Raw genomic sequence first — 20,209 nt, 5'->3', positions numbered from 1 at the left:
CACTGTAGGGGGTCTGTGTAACATGCAGGGGGTCCAGAGCTGTGAGGGGCTGTGTAATGTAAAGGGGTGCAGAGGTGCAGGGTGCTGTGTAATGTAAAGGGGTCCAGAGGTACAAGGGCTGTGTGATGTAAAGGGGTCCAGAGGTTCAGGGTGCTGTCTAATGTAAAGGGGTCCAGAGGTGCAGGGAGCTGTGTAATGTAAAGGGGTCCAGAGGTACAAGGGCTGTGTAACGTAAAGGGGTCCAGAGGTGCAGGGTGATGTGTAATTTAAAGGGGTCCAGAGGTGCAGTTGTGGAGAGGGGGGGGTACACAGTAGTGACAAAAAGATATTGAAGGATGCAGAGCTATGCAGGGGGCACAGTGGGGTGTTTTTACATTTTAAGGTGGGGGGTGCCAGATATAGGATCCGCGCCGGGTGCCAAATGCTCTAGGTACGCCCCTGCTTACAGTTAGTGAGCATGTTGCCTTTATTGCATAGCCAAGCCTTAGACCCAATACACACCATTATATTTTCTGCAGATTTTTGTCTTCATATTTAACAAAACCATGTAATATGAGATAGTTATATAGTTACATAAGTACATAAGTACATAAGTTATGTAAGGTTGAATAAGAACACCAGTCCATCCAGTTCAACCTGAGTGAGTGTCTACAATTATCCCTATCCCTGTAAATTGCACACTTACATCAGTCCTGACCAGAAGATTAAACCTTAAGAGTTTCAATTCGTATACAATCAGGCAGGCCCTTGCAGTACATGGTTGTGGTAAATCTGAAGATAAAAATCTGCAGAAAATCTAATAGTGTGTATGAGGCTTTAGGCTAAAACCTGCTACACACTATAGGTTTAATGGAAAAAATGGTCGGCTCCGGTCAGAGCCGCTGTACTCTCTATGCGAAGTACAGCGATCTCCCCATTTGAGCTGAGCTATTGCGTTTTCAAAGCGCTGAACGGGAGTTGGTCGGCTGCTGGTTTTCCAGCATGCTCATCTGGCATACACACCGGCCGAATAGTCGGGCGGTTTTTTTTGACCGGCAAATGTCTACCGATATTCGGCTCTTGTGTACCCGGCTTTAATTGAGAGCAATGTGATTTTTCAGAAAGGCTCGAGCAGAGTCTTGCTTTACTTATGCATCAATCTGATTGACCTCAAGCTTTCAAACAAGGTTCTCGGTACACTGGACAGTAATCAAAGTATATAATGGTTCAGAGGGGCAATAAGAGTCTTGTCAAACAATGGAAGTCAATTGGGCTTCTTGAAGCTGAACTCCAGGAACTTAGCCGCTTAAGCCCCGGACCAATTTGCAGCCAAAGGACCAAGCCCCTTTTTGCGATTCGGCACTGCGTCGCTTTAACTGACAATTGCGCGGTCGTGCGACGTGGCTCCCAAACAAAATTGATGTCCTTTTTTTCCCCACAAGTAGAGCTTTCTTTTGGTGGTATTTGATCTCCTCTGCGTTTTTTTTTTTGTGCTATAAATAAAAATAGAGTGACAATTTTGAAAAAAAAAATGCAATATTTTTAACTTTTTGCTATAATAAATATCCCCTAAAAAAAAAAATATAAAAAAACTTTTTTTTCCTCAGTTTAGGCCGATACGTATTCTTCTACATATTTTTGGTAAAAAAAAAAAAAAATCGCAATTAGCGATTGATTGGTTTGTGCAAAAGTTTACAAAATAGAGGATAGTTTTATAGCATTTTAATTAATATTTTTTTTAACTCGTAATGGCGACGATCAGCGATTTTTATTGTGACTGCGACATTATGGCGGACACATCGGACATTTTTGGAACCATTGTCATTTATACAGCAATCAGTGCTATTTAAATGCACCGATTCCTGTGTAAATGACACTGGCAGTGAAGGGGTTAACCACTAGGGGGCAGTGTAGGTGATATGTATCACGGTCACGGAGCAGAGGACCGGGTCGGGAGCACGCTGGCGGCGGCATGCTCCCGACCCACAGCTGGGCACTTAAAAAGCAACGTACAGGTAGGTGCTTGTGCCCAGCCGTGCCATTCTGCCGACGTACATCGGCGTGAGGCGGTCCTTAAGTGGTTAATATAACCTAAAGAAAGATAAGGTTCTGGTACAGAGGTTTGTAACAAGTATATCAAGGTGCCTTGTGGAGTTAAAAGCCCACCTTTATACTTTGAACGGTCCTTTGAGAGCATTTCTTCCTTTTATAAAAACAGGTCTTGGCCCTCCTATATGCCATTTTGGAATTCTACTATTGGTATTTCTTTAAAGGGGTTAGTGATGCCATCATGCTAGTGGTATGTGCTCAAATATTCCTGCAAAGCTGTTTTAGCCTTGCCTTCCAACAATGCTCCCTATTAGCATGATGCTCAGCAGTTACACTTGTGCTTAAAAGTTTGCATACCCTTGGAGAATTGGTAATATAAGCACCATTTTTAAAGAAAACATGAGTGAGCAGGCAAAACATTTCTTTCCTATGGCATTCATATTCAACTAAAAGGTCATAAAAGAATGGCACAATCATAACATGAAACATGGCAACAAGTAACACATGAAAAGCCCCCCTCTTCAAAAGTCTGCATCCCCTTAGTTCTTAATACCGTGCATTGCCCTCTTTAGCATCAATGACAGCGTGCAGTCTTTTGTAATAGTTGTCCATAAGGCCCTGAATTCTTGCAGGTGTTATAGCTGCCTATTCGTCTTGGCAAAATGCATCTAGGTCATGCAAAGTCTTTGATCATCTTGAATGGACCATACATTTGAGATCTCCCCATAGTGGCTCGATGATATTAAGGTCAGGACAATGCGAGGGCCTATCCAGAACCTTAACCTTTTTCTGCTGTAACCACTGGAGGGTCAACGAAGCCTTGTGATTTGGGTCATTGTCATGCTGGAAAGTCCACGTGCGTCCCATAAGCAGCTTTCGTGCAGAAGAATGCAAATTGACGGCTAGTATTTTCTGATAACATGCTGCATTAATCTTGGCTTAAATTTTCACAAGATCCCCCTGTGCCTTTACAGCGCTCTCACCCTCAAAATATCAGTAAGCCAGCACCATGCTTCACAATGGGGATAGTATTCTTGTTGCTTTAGGCCTTGTTGACTCCTCTCAAAATGTAGCTGGTTATGACCATAAAGCTCTATTTTGGTCTCATCAATCCAGGTTATAGTGTGCCAGAAGCTGTGAGATATGACAAGATTTGGCCGGGCATATTGTAACCAGGCTTTTTTGTGGCATTATAAAGTAAAGGTTTCTTTCTGGCAACTCGCCATGCAGCTCATTTTTGTTCAAGTATTGTCATATTGTGCTCCTTGAAACAACCACATTGTCTTTTTCCACAGGAGCCTGTATTTCTTCCGAGGTTACCTGTGGGTTTTTCTTTGTGCCCAAACAATTCTTTTGGCAGCTGTGGCTGCAATCTTTTTTGGTCTACCTGACCTTGGCTTGGCATAAAAAAGATCCCCTAATTTTCCACGTCTTAATACGTGACTGAACAAAAAGTGACTAAACAGTACTGACTGGCATATTTATGGCTTTGGATATCTTTTTATATCCTTTTCCAGCCTTATAAAATTCCAATAACTTGTTATGCAGGTCTTTGACAGTTCTTTTTTGCGCCTATGGCTCAGTATCTAGCCTGATCAGTGAATCCACGTGAGAGCTAACAAAGTCATTAACTATTTATACTCACACACCAATTGCAATTTAAAAAGCCACACATGTATGAAATTACTCTTTAATTGCCATTTTAACCTGTGTGTGCGTCAGCTTGTGTGTCTGTAACAAGGCCAAATATTTCAAGGTTACGCAAACTTTTGATCAGGGCAATTGGGTGATTTCTGTTATTACGATTTAAAAAGGAGCCAAACTGCTATGTGATAATACATGGATTCATATAATCAGTGATTGTAAAGCTTTTTTTTTTTTATAAAAATAATCAAACAAACCCGTCATACTTACCTCGACTGTGCAGCTCGTTTTGCACAGAGTGGCCCCGAATGAGTCTTCTGGGGTCCTTCGGTGGCTCTCACGGCTCCTCCCCACATCAGATAACCCCCTAGGAGAAGCATTCTCCCAGGAGGTTACCTTGCAGGCATGCCCCCCCCCCCAGTCCATCATTCGGCAGCCATAGCCGCCGAATGTACGACTCTGCCCCTCCCCCCGGTGCCCAAGTCACTGGATTTGATTGAAAGCAGCAGGAGCAAATGGCTGCGCTGCTATCAATCTAAAGCTGAGAAACCCGGGCAGAGGGACATCACGTCCAGGTCTCAGGTAAGTAAAACGGGGGGTGACTGGAGGGCCGGTCACTGCCAGTTGTTTTTTCACCTTAATACATAGGAAGCATTAAGGTGAAAAAACATGAGGGTTCACAACCCCCTTTAACCACTTCCTGACCAGCGCGCGATGATGTACGTCGCAGAATGGCACAGACCGGCATATGGGCGTACAGGTACGTCCCTTTCAGAATGCCGTCGTGCCATCCCGTGCACGCGCGCCGGTCGGGACACCTGTGAGACCAGTCGCAGGTCCTGCGGAATCGATCGCCGCGGGGATTCCCACGATCATCTCACGGGGAGGCTGAACGGGGAGATGCGGAAGTAAACAGTATCTCCCTGTTCTGCCTAGCAACAAGTGACACTGATCTCTGTTGCTTGTGATTGGAGCTGAGATCAGTGTTCACTAACATACAGCCACGACCCCCACAGTTAGTAACATGCCCCTAGGACACACTTATCCCCTACACTGCCAACCCCATGGTTAACCCCTTCACTGCCATTTACACAAGAAATCAATTTGTATAGCACTGATTGCTGTATAAATGACAGTGGTCCCAAAAAATGTCCGATGTGTCCGCCATAATGTCGCACTCACAATAAAAATCGCTGATCGCCATTACTAGTAAAAAACAAATTAATAAAAATGCCATAAAACTATCCCCCATTTTGTAAACACTATAAATTATGCACAAACCAATCAATAATCGCTTATTGTGATTTTTTTTTTAACCAAAAATATGTAGAAGAATACGTATCGGCCTAAACTGAGAGAAATTTTTTTTATATATTTTTGGGGAATATTTATTATAGCAAAAAGTAAAAAAAATTTTTTTACAAAAATTGTCGCTCTTTGTTTATAGCGCAAAAAATAAAAACCGCAGGGGTGATCAAATACCACCAAAATAAAGCTCTATTTGTGGGGGAAAAAGAACGTCAATTTTGTTTGGGAGCCACTAAGCACGACCGTGCAATTGTCAGTTAAAACGACGCAGTGCCGAATCGCAAAAAGTAGTCTGGTCTTAAGCCAGCAAAATGGCCCGGTCTGAAAGTGGTTAAAGAAAAGACAGTTTTTGGCATAATCATTTCATGATTTCTGCCACGGTATGCAAACTTTTGAGCACAACCGTACCTAGAAAATGTCCATCCCTGGAGCTAGCCAAAATGCGACAGGTTTCCTAAAAGTGTCCTCTACAGTAAAAACTGAACCAATATGGTGTTTATTACAGGGCATAACAGTGGAAACGGTTGCTCTTCAAAATCACTGCACATCTCTGGGTTAAAAAGTCCTCCAGAATGTTCCCCTAGCTCATTTGAGAGAAAGGTTCAGTGCATAGATGACACAAAAGGTCTTTGGGAGAAACAAAGCAGATGTGTGCTCAGAGAGAAGGAAAGACGACCACACATTAACCTCAAAATCTCATTTCATCCATCAAACATGGTGGAGGATACATTGCAGAGTGAGGCTGCTCTACTGCCTCATAACCGGAAAACAAGTTATCAGAGAGATAGCAAGGTATTAAAAACTATATGAAATTTTACAGGAGAAGGTCAGGTTTTGCATGGATTTACTTTAAAGCCCTAATCAAATTGATTATTATTGCGTTTTTTTGGCCTAGAAACAATTGCTCTTTCTGCAATTCTCGCTTCTTCTTCAGCAATATTCCCCATAAATGCACCCACTCTGCAATCCAGTGATGATGGTCCGCTGCCTAGCATCATTCAGTTAACCTCTGAACAAAGGACACCATGGACCAACCTGGGAAGTGGAGAGTCATCATGGTGCCCCAATAATATAATGATGCAGAAAAAGGAGCTGATGTAAACAGGTGGAGCTGGGCTTTAAACAGATTGCCGTTTGTCTATTTTTGGGACTAGGTTGATGATCAGATCACAGTTTAGAAATCATGGTTATGCAGACAAAATTTACAAGCTTAGAAGAGCTTTTCTGGTCCTTATCTATAGTTGTATGGTTACTACTAGTATAAAATACCCACAGGAATCAGAGAAAAAAAAGGGGTTGGCATTTTACATCCTTGATTGTCATGAAGTAAAATGCCATTTCCACTAAGTTTTACTCTGCACTGTATCAGATCGTTATAGTGGACAGCAGGATTACAAGTTTAATGGATATTGCTAGTAATATTTTTGATATTGTATTATTTTACCCAAAGGGTTTTATCGAAACAAATGGATTATTTCTGAAATTGCTGCTATTCTACTTCTGGACGGTAGAATTTTCCAGTTATCACAAGAAAAATCAATTTAAACACCGTTGCTGCCATGTAATTAGTAGAAAGATGATTCCGAACTTACTATTTTGACCAAGTGCCTGAAGCAGACAATCCAAACATCCATCTAGCTTGTCAGATGTGCAGTCAGATCCACTTAGCTTCAACTTCTCCAAGGTGTCACTTAAATTATCTGCAACATAAGCATTAAACAAAAAGGAAAAAGATCAGCAACACTGCTTTTACTTGATTACTCCTCCTTTTACTGAAATAAACCATAATCTAAAGCCAAGTACTGAGTATTATAAAGCACATCTCGTATATTTATGTGGCCATATCATGGTTAGCGATTAGGATGTTCTAATATTGATCAGTAAAACAATAATGCTAAATCAGTATTTATTCCCACTTTCACAAAAGGCAACTAATTGTTTTATTAATGAAATCTACAACAGGCAAGTAGATACAAGCCTAAAGCAGTAAAAGTGTGTAGATGACCTTTGGCAATTAAAGCATAACCCCTTATACCTTAAATGTCCATTCACAATATCTATGTGTACTTGTCTCAATCCAGAGAATGAAATGTAATTTCTATCTGTTGCTTCTTTCCTCTGCTATCTGCATGAGTCGCTTCTGGTTTTGACACCAAGAGAAAATGGTGACAGGAGAGGGTGCTGCAGTTGATTGACAGCCTAGGCTCTGTTCCAGTGTGCAGGGGGGTGTGTCCCTTCCCTCCAATCAGCTCTGATTGAGCTCTGCAGTGTGTAATTTCAGCTCTCCACCCCCTTTTTTTTTTTCTAAGAGCTCAGACAAATTTTATACATTCTGGACTTTGAATGGATGTAGAGCATTTTCATTATACTTTTTTTTTTTTTTTTCTTAAACCTGCAATTTTTAGCGGGACTGCGACATTGTGGTGGACAGATCGGAAACTTGACACTTTTGGGACATTGACATTTATACAGCGATCAGTGCTAAAAATAGCCACTGATTACAGTATGTCACTGGCAGGGAAGGGGTTAACACTAGGGGGCGATCAAGGGGTTAAGTGTTTTCTAGGGAGGGGTTTCTGACTGTGGGGGCAGTGTAGTGACTGGAGGACGAGACAGATCTGCTGTTCCTAATGATTAGGAACAGCAGATCTGTCTATCCTCCCCTGACAGAATGAAGATCTGTCTGTTTACATTGACAGATCCCCGTTCTGTCTCTCTCAGGAGCAATCAAGCCACGTGCATTGGCTTTGGCGTCGCATCCCCTAGTGGTCTTAACAGTGGCCGACGTAGTATTGTCCAAATAAAAACCTGTAAAAATATATGGGGAGAATATTGAAAGACCTAATGGAATTTAAGCAGGGTAAATTAATACTAGCAGGAGATAGCAATTTTATCATGGACCATAAAATGGATAGTACTTTGGATGCATTAGACAGGGAAATAAGGCAGATAAGGAAAAAAAAAAAAAATACCTATATGAACACCAATTGGTAGACCCGTGGCGACTACAACACCCTAGTATAAAAGACTATACATTTTATTCCGCGGTACATGGAACATACTCCCGGCTGGACTACATTCTGGTAGAACACAGAAGTCTGGAAGACATATAGGAAACAAAAATAGGGATAATAACAGTTTCAGATCATGCACCAGTAATGTTAAAGATGAAACTGCATGGAGAACCCATGGGCAAAAGGTACCTGGAGAATAATGAAAATCAAAAAAGAATAAAAAGGAGATTGAAAAATATTTCCGGGAAAATGATACTCCAGATCTCTCGAAAGCAACTATATGGGAGGCTCATAAGTCCGTTATCAGAGGTAAATTCTTTTGGGGCAGAGAAAAAACAGGAACGGGAAAAAAACATGATGAGAATCACTAAAGAAATACATGAACTGGAACAAAGATATAAGAAGCAAGCAGAAAAGGAAATATACCGGACCCTAATAGTTAAAAGAGAACAATTAAAGAACGTGATGGAAGAAGGAGAGCTGCAATTTCAACAGAGTAGCGCAGGAGAGATACGCATGGGGTAATAAGCCAAGAAAACATCTTGCAAACTTGGTAAGGAAAAGGAAGTCTCTGAATTTTATAGAAAAGATCAAAAATGAAAAAAGGGAGAATTAGTAAATAAAACATCAGAAATTGCAATAGCATTTCAAAATTACTATAGTGCACTATACTCAATAAAAAAGGAGGAGTCGCAACAAGAGAAAGAAGCAAAAGGAAAAGGAAGATACAAAGCTACCTAAAGGAAGCAAGGTTACCAAAAGTTCAACATGAGCAAATAAAAGAATTGGAAGAAAGAATTACACAAGAGATTAAACAGGCTATGAAACACACCCCATCGGGAAAAAGCCCAGGACCAGATGGTTTTACGATCAAATATTACAAAAAATTTCAAGAACATCTGATCCCCAGGCTATGTGAATACTTGAATAGTATAGGTGTAGAAGAAGAAATCAGAAAAGTATTGCTACTGGATTGGCACACATTACAATTATACATGAAGAGGGGAAAGATAAAACCAATTGCTCGAGTTACAGACCCATTGCTCTATTAAATACCAATATAAAAATCTATGCAAAGATTGTGGCCACTAGATTAAAAAAATTATTACCTTTCTGGATAAACCCTGACCAGACAGGATTTGTGCCGGGCAGAGAAGGGAGAGATAATAGTATAAAAACAATCCTGATGCTAGGTAAAAGAAAGAGTGAATCCCCAGCTCTAATCCTGTCAATAGATGCAGAAAAGGCATTTGACAGGGTAGACTGGGGATTCATGATGGATACATTGCAGCACTTAGGAATAGGACCAAAATACATGGAGTGGATTAAAAATCTATACAATGGTCCAACAGCGATGGTGAAGGTTAATTGGGAGATGGAATGGAATGCGTCAAGGGTGCCCACTCTCGCCTCTCTTATAATGTTCTATCAATGGAACCCTTCTTGGCGACCCTACAAAATAACCGGGATATAGGAGGGGTGAGAGTGGGAGAAAACATACATAAAATAGCAGCATATGCAGACGACGTTCTGATGTACGTGACAAACCCAAAAGGTGACACTGCCAAGTATAATCAATGAAGTAAAAAATACGGGGAACTCTCCAATTTTAAAATAAACCCTATAAAACCAGAAATATTAAACATAGGATTGGGAAAATTGAAGCGCTGAGTCTTCAAAAAGAATTCTCATTTACGTGGGTAAAAAAAATAATAAAAATATCTGGGAATCAAATTAACATCGGTCGAAAAACTTTATCCAATAAATTATATTCCACTCATAAAATGAGGTAAAGGCAGAATTAAAGAAATTGAGTTTGTATCCAATATCATGGCTAGGCAGAATAAATATGTTCAAAATGGTAATATTACCAAAAGCAATGTACAAATTTCAGATGTTACCAATAGGGATTCCGCAGAGTTTTTTTAAGACAATAAAAAAATGTTGATAAAATATTTGGCAAAATAAAAAGCCAAGAATTAAATTTGCACTGATCACGAGGAAAAGGGAACACGGGGGGCTGGCAACCCCAGACATAAACAGGTATTATAAAGCGGTAGTTTTAGCACGTATGATTGAGTGGACAAATGAAAATAGTGGAAAAAAGTGGGTGGAGATAGAAAACACAATAAGTAGAAGCACATTACACAAAAATATTCGGATAACACGAAAATATAGGGTTTTAGACCAGGACACACACGAGTTGACTAAAAATGGATTTAAAATCTGGAACACAGTGTATTGGAAAGAAAAATGGGAGTATAAGTCACCCCTAATGGCCCTCACGGGAACAAAGTTTTTTTACACCGGGGAGAGAGATCTTTACTGCAAAGAAAATAAAAAACCCACAACTGAAAGATATCACCATGAAGGGTAAGATGAAAACACGATAAGAAATTAGAAAAGTCTAAAGCAGGGGTAGGGAACCTCGGCTCTCCAGCTGTTTTGAAACTACAAATCCCATCATGCCTCTGCCTCTAGGAGTCATGCCTGTGATTAATAGGGTCTTACAATGTCTCATGGGACTTGTAGTTTCAAAACAACTGGACAGCTGAGATTCCCTACCCTTGATCTAAAGGATGGAAGATAAATGAATGGAATTTGTTTCAATTAAAACACTTAGTAAAAACACTCCCACACGCACTACCAGATGAAGGGGATATGATGTTCTTAGAAAATGGGGATAGGGGAGGGAAAGAAAATAGGGGAAACTTTTTTTGTATGTACTTAAAATAAAAAAAAAAATACAAAAGAAAAAAAAAAGAAAAAGAAGAGTGGCCAACGTACAATGACAGCGATTTGCCTAGGAGAGCCATCCTGCCACAGTTCAACTGCAGTGGCTGGTACTTAACTGGTTAAGGTAAAAAAAAACTACTGTGCCACAGGATCCTCCCCCCACCCAGCCCCCATTACAGTTATCTGAGCCCGATTTCGATCCAGCGATAAGCCCGAGAGCAGCGGTACTCTCCACTATCTTTCTCTTCACAGAGCAGACTGATAGCAGTGGAAGCTATTGTCTCCTGTCGCTCTCAATCAAATCCTGTAATGAGGGAGGGGTTGGTCGGGCCAAGCCACGCATTCTGTGTCTATAGACGTAGGCAGCGAACCTCGGGACCAAGCCTGCACGAGTGTCTTTACAAGAAGCGGCTTCCTATGGGGGCACTCGTCAAAGAGATGGAGCCAAATACATTGGCAGGGGATCCCAGAAAAGGAGATACTCAGGGCTACTCTATGCAAAACCATTACAGAGTGCAGGTATGTATAACATGTTTATTATTGAACAAAAAAAAAAGAAAGAAGAAAGAGCAGCAAAAAATTACTTCTGCCTCTTTTTGATGATCCCAATTTTCCAATCTCTTCTTGTGATTCTGCACTTCGTCTCATTGCCGTCAACTGTTGCCAGTCCAGGTGTATCCAAGGGCAGCAACCTGGAAGCCATTCACACCAACTTTTGCTAGCCCTTGTGGGATAAATCAGCAAATACTAGGAAGTAAATCCTCACATTGGCCTAGATATTTGTGGCAAAGGAGGCTGGAGAAGTTCCAGGACTCCTGTGGGTATAGGGCAGAAGTGATGTCAGCTTGGGGCGCAGACCGCTGGACATCTATAGCCATGTAAGCACCTTCATCAGCCGTGGTTTGCTATCGTCCGTGGGACAAGGACCCTGCAGACATGGATTTGACTAGATATTTACTTTGACTTATCACATTTTAATAAACTGCCTATTGCTAAACTACATGGTGCTTCATTTTCTTTATTGGGGTCACACACACACACACACACACACAGGAGCAGTAGGGGAAATCGCATGCCATTAATCGGGAGCGATTTCACAAGTACATATAGAAATCCTCAGTATCGGCACTGGTACCAGTATTGGTGTATCCCTAGTATTTACACTCAAGTCTATGCTTGTCATCCTGCTAAATATTTACAATTTTAGCTCAGCATATTTTATGAACAAGTACCTAGTCATCTCCATTGGCATAAGTCAACCTGTGTGAAAGCCCATACTGATATGAGAAGAGCTTAAGAAACAGAGTAAACAGAAGCAAGGGATTTGATATGAAATTTTGCTTTTCATATATCGCGATTATATTGTGTGAAATAAAGAATTGGAACTACCACTAATTTAGTCTCTAGAGTGTCGGCTTTCAGAAAAGGCACAATGTTGTGTGGAAGTTTACATAATCTTCAGGTCTAAAATTATTTGCAAAAAAATGCAAAAATGGCTCTGGCAGCCCAAGGGTTGAAACATTAAGCCCAGGGTGCCTCATCGTTGCATGTAGACTGCCGATGGACAGAGGAACTTTCCCTGAAGCTAAGGAGCTCAGGGGCAAGCAGGTAGGTGCCTCCAAAAGAGAGAAGCCACAAGTAAATGTCAAGATAAAGATTTGTTGCCTGGTTACCAACATCAGAAGTCTTGAATCCTCGGAAGGGAGTAAGAACCCTCATCTAAAAAAACAGAGGCATTGGCACACAATATAGTGTACACCTATGGAGGAGAAGCCTCACCCTCAGTACATGTATGGTGCAATATGATCAGAGAATGAATTACTTTGTTATTGTCCCAATTAACCTAATAAACAACCCCAAAGACGAGTTGCTGATACAGTACAGTTGACACATACCATTTACACCTGGGGTAGTGCACTCAAATAGAATAATTATAAAATTACTAATCACTCCAAACTGATTTTTCTTACAGTAATAACGTTTCTTGGGGGAAGTATGCCCTAAAAGTTTGCCAACTACAGGGGTGCACAAAATTCTAACTTTAGATGGTGCTAGTATTTGTGCATGCGTCTCTCACTTTCTCTCTCATACACAAATATATAAAGGAGCTTTGCCTACTCTGGCATTTTAAATTAGCCAAGCGGCAGATGCAAGTCACTTGTAACCTTGTGGTTAACAGTCCATCTGAACTAATCAGGAAAACGTAAACAATTTATTTTGCAAAAATGTAATCAATAATAATTTCACACGATTTATAATAATCAGTATCTGCATAGAACAAGTCTCATTTAATCTGCCTATCAATCTTATTTTAATCTTTAAACAGTGCATAGAACATTCTTAATTCATATTACTGTGCATCAGTCTGATTATAGGAATAGAAGTTTAAACATCTTCTTTTGTATGGCACATATATGAACAGAACACAGTCAAGCTTTGTAACTTTTTTCACTGTATTCTACAGGATAAAGTGGAAGGTGCAGGAAGCAACTTGAGTCAGGTAAAAGTTTAGAGGTTAGGAGAGAAGACTCAATTCAAACAGCTGTACCATCGGGTTTCATTCATTTCTGAAACATGCACCAACTGATCCTCACTACGTACAGCCATCACAAGTCAATTGACATTACTATAGTAGGGATATCCCTTTTGTGTGGCAGGAGAATAAGTAACATGGTTGTTATCCTACTCAGTATCTTTTGTAATCCCATGTTTTAAGTGAACCTAAGGGTGGGCACTCAAGTATTCACATATTCCTAATAAGCAGTAAAAGTGCTTTACAACAGGCCCTAGTTCCATTATAGACTTTGGTAGGTGCAGGCACTGTAGAGAAATGTACCAAGTTCAAAGCAGAAGCACTGAAGTCCTTGTCTCTGAGCAGCTAGAACCCCCAAACATTATTTGTTTTTTTTAGCAGACCCTAGAGAATACATTGGCGGTCATTGCGACTTTTTATCTTGCACGGTATTAACACAGGGATGTAAGGGATGTAAACATCCCTTGTAATAGTAATATGGCATGTTCGGGCCTCTTTACAGTGAGATATGGGGTCAATAAGACCCCACATCTCACCTCTAGACTGGGAAGCCTGAAAGAAGAAAAAAAAAAACAATCTCGGCTTCCTAGCCGAGGCGGCGCCATTTGTTTGAATGCAGAGGCTGGTAGTGACATCATATCGCGCCCGGCCTCTGAACGATCACAGAGACTCCGGCATATACAGACTCATTTTACTGTTGTGGGTTTAGTAATACGTTAAACTATAAAGGCTTTTTTTTTCATAAAGTTGGACCATGCGCAAAGTACAGTAAAAAAGGTAGCTACCATTAATTGTTCTCATTTCTCTAAACTGATCACAAGTGACTAGTTACTGCACTTCTACACATTGCACATTGTGTTGTGCTTGGCCTAGATACAGGACACTCCCAATAAAACATGCTGTTTCTACAGTGAAAGTGTGATTCTACTATGATTAAATATCTTTCTATCCACCTATGGCTCTGTATACTGTATATACACTACATTTTATTCATCAAGTTTTGAGTGTGGCTCAAATGCTGAGAATGATCTTTTCTGGAGACCGGCCCATGGATGTAAACACAAAGAACCAGGCAGCCTTTCAGCCTCTTGCAATTTCAACAAATTTCCAGTAGATGCAACAGAAATTTATTTTGTATTCTCTCAGAAATTTGTATTGGGATATTAGAATGTTAGCACAACTGTTCTATATTTCTAGTGCCTATAAATGCCTCTGCAAATGCTCCCTAAAGAAAGTGCTGAGAATTAAAACAGTAAACAAAGGTGAACTCATACTTGTCCATTAGAGATCTGCTTAGTGTCTTGTTGTTATGCCAACTCCCTACTTAAAGGCCACGGTGAGACGGTAAACTGTCTATGGGGATTTTCAAGTGAAACTGTAATGATAACATGCTGTGAAAAGAATACACTGGCTGTTCTCTTTTGCCAATGTGTTCCTCACAAATGTATATAAAACATAAATTGTTCTTGTAAAACTGATATAACAACTAAAAACTATACATACATACATATATATATATATATATATATATATACATATACATACACACACACACACACACACACACACACACACACACACACACATACATATACATATATATATATATATATATATATATATATATATATATATATATATATATATATATATATATATACACACACACATACACACACAAGAAAGAACCACTTTTCTGATACAAGTAACATCGCTAAAGATTGTAAAGCCCTATACACATCAGATTTTATGCTGATTTTTTCCTTCAGATTTACCAAAACCATGTAGTGCAAGGGCCTGCCTTAGGCTGGGTTCACACTGCTGCGGGGGGAGATCCGGATGTGATTCGCACCGCAAATCACATCCGATCTCCGTAGCGATGCGAGTTCAGCCATACAGATAGTATGGCTGAATTCGCAGCGCTCCCGCAGCAAACTCGCACGGGACCCTTTTTTTGGTCCGCAACAGAATCAGATCGCATGGGGGTTTACACCATGCGATCCGATTCCTGTGCGAGTCGGCAGATCGCACTGCGATATGCGGACGGATCTGGGGGTGTCATTAACATATCATTGACACTCCCAGCCGTCCGCATAGGGCAGTGTGAACTGCCGGCGGGAGTAATGCGATGCGGGAAAACGCCGCAGATTCACGGCGTTCCCGCATCGCAGCGGTGTGAACCCGGCCTTATTGAATACAAATTGAAACTCCCAAGGTTTGACCTCATATTATATCAAAAATCTGCAGAAAATCTGATAGTGTGTATGGGGCTTTATTCACACCCTCTGTGGCTGCATTCACACCTGGGCATTTTAAACACGTGGGCAGATTTGCCGCGATTCTGCCCGTGATTTTAAAATGCCCAGGTGTGAAGGACAAATCACATAATGTGCATTTCAGATGCCATTCATTTGAATTGCACCTAAAAACGCAGTATGGTTCTGCGGCAAACTGCACTGTGTGAAGCTTGTCGCCCCAAAAAAGTTCAGTAGCCTCTTTTCGGCAATCCGCTGAGAGCCTGAGCCAGCCTCTCCTGCCCCCTCCACAGCCCAGCGTTCCAGTGAGCTCTAGAGGGGAGAGTAAACTGACTGACTGACCATCACTGTTATCTGCTCAGAGCGGAGGGGGGAAAACTGAGCAATCAGCAATGTTTGATCACTCATTTCTCAGTACAGAGCTGGTGGGGGACAGATCCAGCATCGAATCGATGCTGCATTTACCTGGGTAAGAATAGTTTTTTTTTTTTTTTTTTTTTATCCCAAACTTCTCTTTAATTCTTCCAGCTCTACTATCTGAGCGATCTGTTGAAACCTTCCTTTGTGTCTGGAACTTTAGTCATTTTTCAGTATGAATGTTTTGTAGCATTAATTAAATGCAATGGAAGAGCATGATTATATGTAACGGGCGAAACAGTTGTACGGTGCAAGAGGAACAAAGCTGGATGGAAAGAAAGATCATGGTCAGAAATATTTTCAGTTAGAAACCTTTCACACTGAGGCGTTTTTCAGGCGTTAAAGGGCTAAAAATAGCAGCTGTAAAACGCCTCCTCTGCAGCCCCAGTGTGAAAGCCTGAGTGCTTTCCCACCAGGGCACTGCCCTGGCAGGACATTAAAAAAAAGCGTATACACTGTTTTTCCACCGCCCTGCCCATTGAAATGAGTGGGCACCACTACCGAAGCGCCTGCAAAGCGTTTCGACAGCGGTGCTACACGGGCACCATTAACCCTTTCTTCAGCCACTAGCGGAGGTTAAAAGCGCCCCGATGGGGCTGAAAAGTGCATCGCAGGACCTCACGTCAAGATTTTATCATGATCTGTGTTCTCCACTGGAGGGATTACCCTATCTGTTTTGGTGACCACTCTCAGTGGAACTGAAAGAGGAAAAATTTTACATTTTTAATTTTCCCCAGAAAAGGATTAGAGAAGAAATCTTCTAGTTCTATAGCTGTTGCGGTGCCTGTGGATTTCCCTCACTTTGGAGAAATTTTCTCTCATTTCCTATAGTGTCTACGAGAGAGCACGTAAAGAGAAATTTCTCCCACGGAACAAAGATGGCAAAAAAATAAACTGACATGGGTTCCAAACACTCCATACATTATTCAAAATTGAGAAAAACGGTTTAGGCATTAAAGCGGAAGTAAACCCGCATACTGGCTCATTATGAAATACTTACCTGTAGGCCCTGATATCTCCGATGATCCACGCCGAGGGAGCTGACATGTTCCCTCTGCGTTTCTTACGGGTATTGCGGCTCCGGCGCCGCGAGTGGCCGGAGCTGCGATATCATCACTCCCGCACATGCACGTGGGAGATTTCTTTCCAGTAAGGTCCGGCGTCTGCCGGGCTTTCAGCTGAAAATCCCCTGTGCGCATGCGCCGCTGCAGTCAGTGGCTCATTGCGAGGGGAAGATAGATTTTTTTTTTTTTACCCTCCAGGTAAGGCTTATTATAGGCTTACCTGTAGGTAAAAGTAAAAAAAAAAAAAAAAAAAAAAAAAAAACACTATACAACCGCTTTAAATATAATTTTAGACTACCGTCTTATGGGACGTCTGAATCTGTATCTATACAGTACCAAGTGGACATCATGCCATAAAGTTACAGTTTTATTGTATGACCGCTGAACAAAAGTTTTCATTATTAATGAAATGTAAATTTGCTTTTGTAATAAAAATACAACTTTGAGGAACAACAATGAAAAGACAAATTAATAAAACACGTTTAATCAGGCAATGACTAAATAAGATGAAAGTAACCTGCACCTCATTGTCTACATTTCTGCAGAATAAATGCTCGAGAAAACAACCTTGTCTCTTTGTTGGCACTTTCCATCTCATTTATATGCTAGGCAGTACATTTTCTAAGAAAAAGCGGTGAGGCCTTCTGTACAAAAACATTTCTCATCTGATCGCTCCCTGCCTTGAAAAAGCCACTTCACACTAATTCTAAAGCTGGCTACACACAAAACAGTCACATTTTCTGCTTGACAGAGCAACTTGATTGCAATAGGCACCGTTCTGTCTGAACAGTGACACCATGCACATGCCAAAGTGGTTACCACATTTCTAGACTGCCCAATCAATATTTTCAAGACCAGAAATGGCAGGATATCAAGACAATATGGGACAAACCACAGAAAGCAGATAACCAACGCCACAAAAAATATGCTGAAAAAGATGGTGCATGCATGTTGGATAGCTTTCTATTTTATTTAAATTTTTTTAGAAATCAGTTTTTTTTTTTTTTTTGCAAATAAAACAGAAGAGAGAAAGGTTACAAACTTCAAGTGGGCGTCCCACGCAGGGGAGGATACATCGCAATCTAGATGAAACAGTCTACCAAGTTCTACATTAAGACTCTCCATAGATGGAACAAACAGATTTCCCCATCTCTACAATCAAGGTGGCTGGAGGAATCATCCCCACTGTGCTATTGTATTTTGACAGAGGGATTTCTGCACCGTCAGAAAACACTGATCAGCTGGTTTGTCTGCATGCGCTGATCAAGTTAAAAAATGTCAGCATTCCCATTCGAGAAAAGCTGATCAATAATTAACTTCTGCTCTAGCGGGAAAGGTCATAGGTGGATCGAAATCCAGCCAGTTCCCGCTCAACCAGACAAATTTTGATCCATTTATGGCCAGCTTAAACCCCAGCTCCAGGCCCCACTGCAAGGGTTAATTGCTTGTTCAGTCTAAGGCAGGGATCTCTGGTCTAAGGTAAGTGCAAAGAATTGAGTACAGTATCTTGAAAAAGTATTCATACCCCTTGACATTTTCCATACTTTATTATGTTACAACCAAAAAGGCAAATTTATTTTATTGGGATTTCATGTAATGGACGAGGTTCCCAACCCCTGTGATAGACCAACACAAAGTAGCACATAATTGTGAAGTAGAAGGAAAATGATAAAATGGTTTTCAAAATGTTTTACAAATAAAATATGTGAAAAGTGTGGAGTGCATTTGTATTTACCCCCAAGTCAATATATTGTAGAACTGCCTTTCGCTGCAACTACAGCTGCAAGTCTTTTTGGGGATGTCTCTACCAACTTTTTACATCTAGAGTGAAATGTTTGCCCATTCTGCAAAATAACTCAAGCTCTGTCAGATTGGATGGACGGCGTCTTGCCACAGATTCTCAATTGGATTTAGGTCTGGACTTTGATTGGGCCATTCTAACACATGAATATGCTTTGATCTAAACCATTCCATTGTAGCTCTGGCTGTATGTTTAGGGTCATCCTGCTGGAAGGTGAACCTCCGCCCCAGTCTCAAGTCTTTTGCACACAACAAAAGAGTCTAAGATTGCCCTGTATTTGGCTCTTTCCATCAACTGTGACCAGCTTCCTTGCCCCTGCTGTAGAAAAGCATTCCCCACAACATGATGCTGTGTGTGTTCAGGGTGATGTGCAGTTTTAGTTTTCCGCCACACATAACATTTTGCTTTTAGGCCAAAAAGTTAAATGTTAGTCTCATCTGACCAGGGCACCTTCTTCCACGTTTGCCGCATCCCCTACATGGCTTCTCGCAAACTGCAAATGGGACTTCTAATGGCTTTCTATCAACAATAGCTTACTTCTTGCCACTCTTCCATAAAGGCCAGATTTGTGGAGCGCACGACTAATAGTTGTCCTGTGGACAGAGTCTTCCACTTGAGTTGTGGATCTCTGCTGCTCCTCCAGAGTTACCATGGGCATCCTTGCTGCTTCTCTGATTAACCGCTTGCCGCCCAGTGACCGACCGTGTGTGAGGAGATTGTGGTAACATCTCATTACCGCCTACAGTGTACACCAACACACACCGATTGCCCCCACCCCCCAATAAAGAGTACCTGTCACCACCCATCAAAGTACCTGTCACACTTCATCCGAGTACCAGAGTACCTGTCACAGTCCATCCGAATACCCGTCACAGTTCATCCGATTACCCGAGTACCTGTCACAGTTCATCCGAGTACCCGTCACAGTTCATCCGAGTACCTGAATACCTGTTACAGTCCATCCAAGTACCTGTCACAGTTCATATGAGTACCTGAGTATCTGTTGCCACCCTTCAGAGTATGCGAATACCAGTCACCAGCCCATCAGAGTCCCCAAGTGTCTATCTGTAGCCCATCAGAGTGAGTACCTGTCACCAGGTCAGAGTGCCTGTCACCAGGCCATCAGAGTACCCATGTACCTGTCTGCAGCTCATCAAGTTACTTATCTGCAGCCCATTAGAGTACCCGAGTACCTATCTGCAGACCATGCCTCATAGATTATACGTTGGGGTGTTTGCTTTCCAAAATGGGGTCATTTTGTGGGTAATTCCAATGTCCTGGTGCTCAAGGACCATTAAAAGTGTGATAGGTGGGAATGAAAGGAGATGTGTAATGTATGCTGCTAGAACGCCTGAAGGTACTACTTCAATGTTGGGCCTCTGTATGTGGCCAGGCTGTGTAAAAATCTC

At 41.3% G+C, this 20,209-nt stretch overlaps 1 protein-coding gene across 2 annotated transcripts in view; it reads right to left on the bottom strand.

Moving 5' to 3' along the window:
• The window catches only part of RAP1GDS1 (Rap1 GTPase-GDP dissociation stimulator 1), a 202,071-nt gene that overhangs the window by 119,926 nt on the left and 61,936 nt on the right, over positions 1-20,209 (bottom strand). For both annotated transcript variants that reach the window (XM_077476583.1, XM_077476584.1), the window contains exon 2: positions 6,573-6,680. In XM_077476583.1, coding sequence (XP_077332709.1) covers positions 6,573-6,680 — 108 coding nt within the window. The remainder of the gene's footprint in view (positions 1-6,572; positions 6,681-20,209) is intronic.

Source organism: Lithobates pipiens, unplaced genomic scaffold (assembly GCF_037356315.1).
Source record: "Lithobates pipiens isolate NorthernLeopardFrog02 unplaced genomic scaffold, aLitPip1_a1.2 Scaffold_13, whole genome shotgun sequence".
In the NCBI taxonomy this organism is placed as follows: domain Eukaryota; kingdom Metazoa; phylum Chordata; class Amphibia; order Anura; family Ranidae; genus Lithobates; species Lithobates pipiens.
This window is presented reverse-complemented; position numbering and strand designations above follow the sequence as displayed.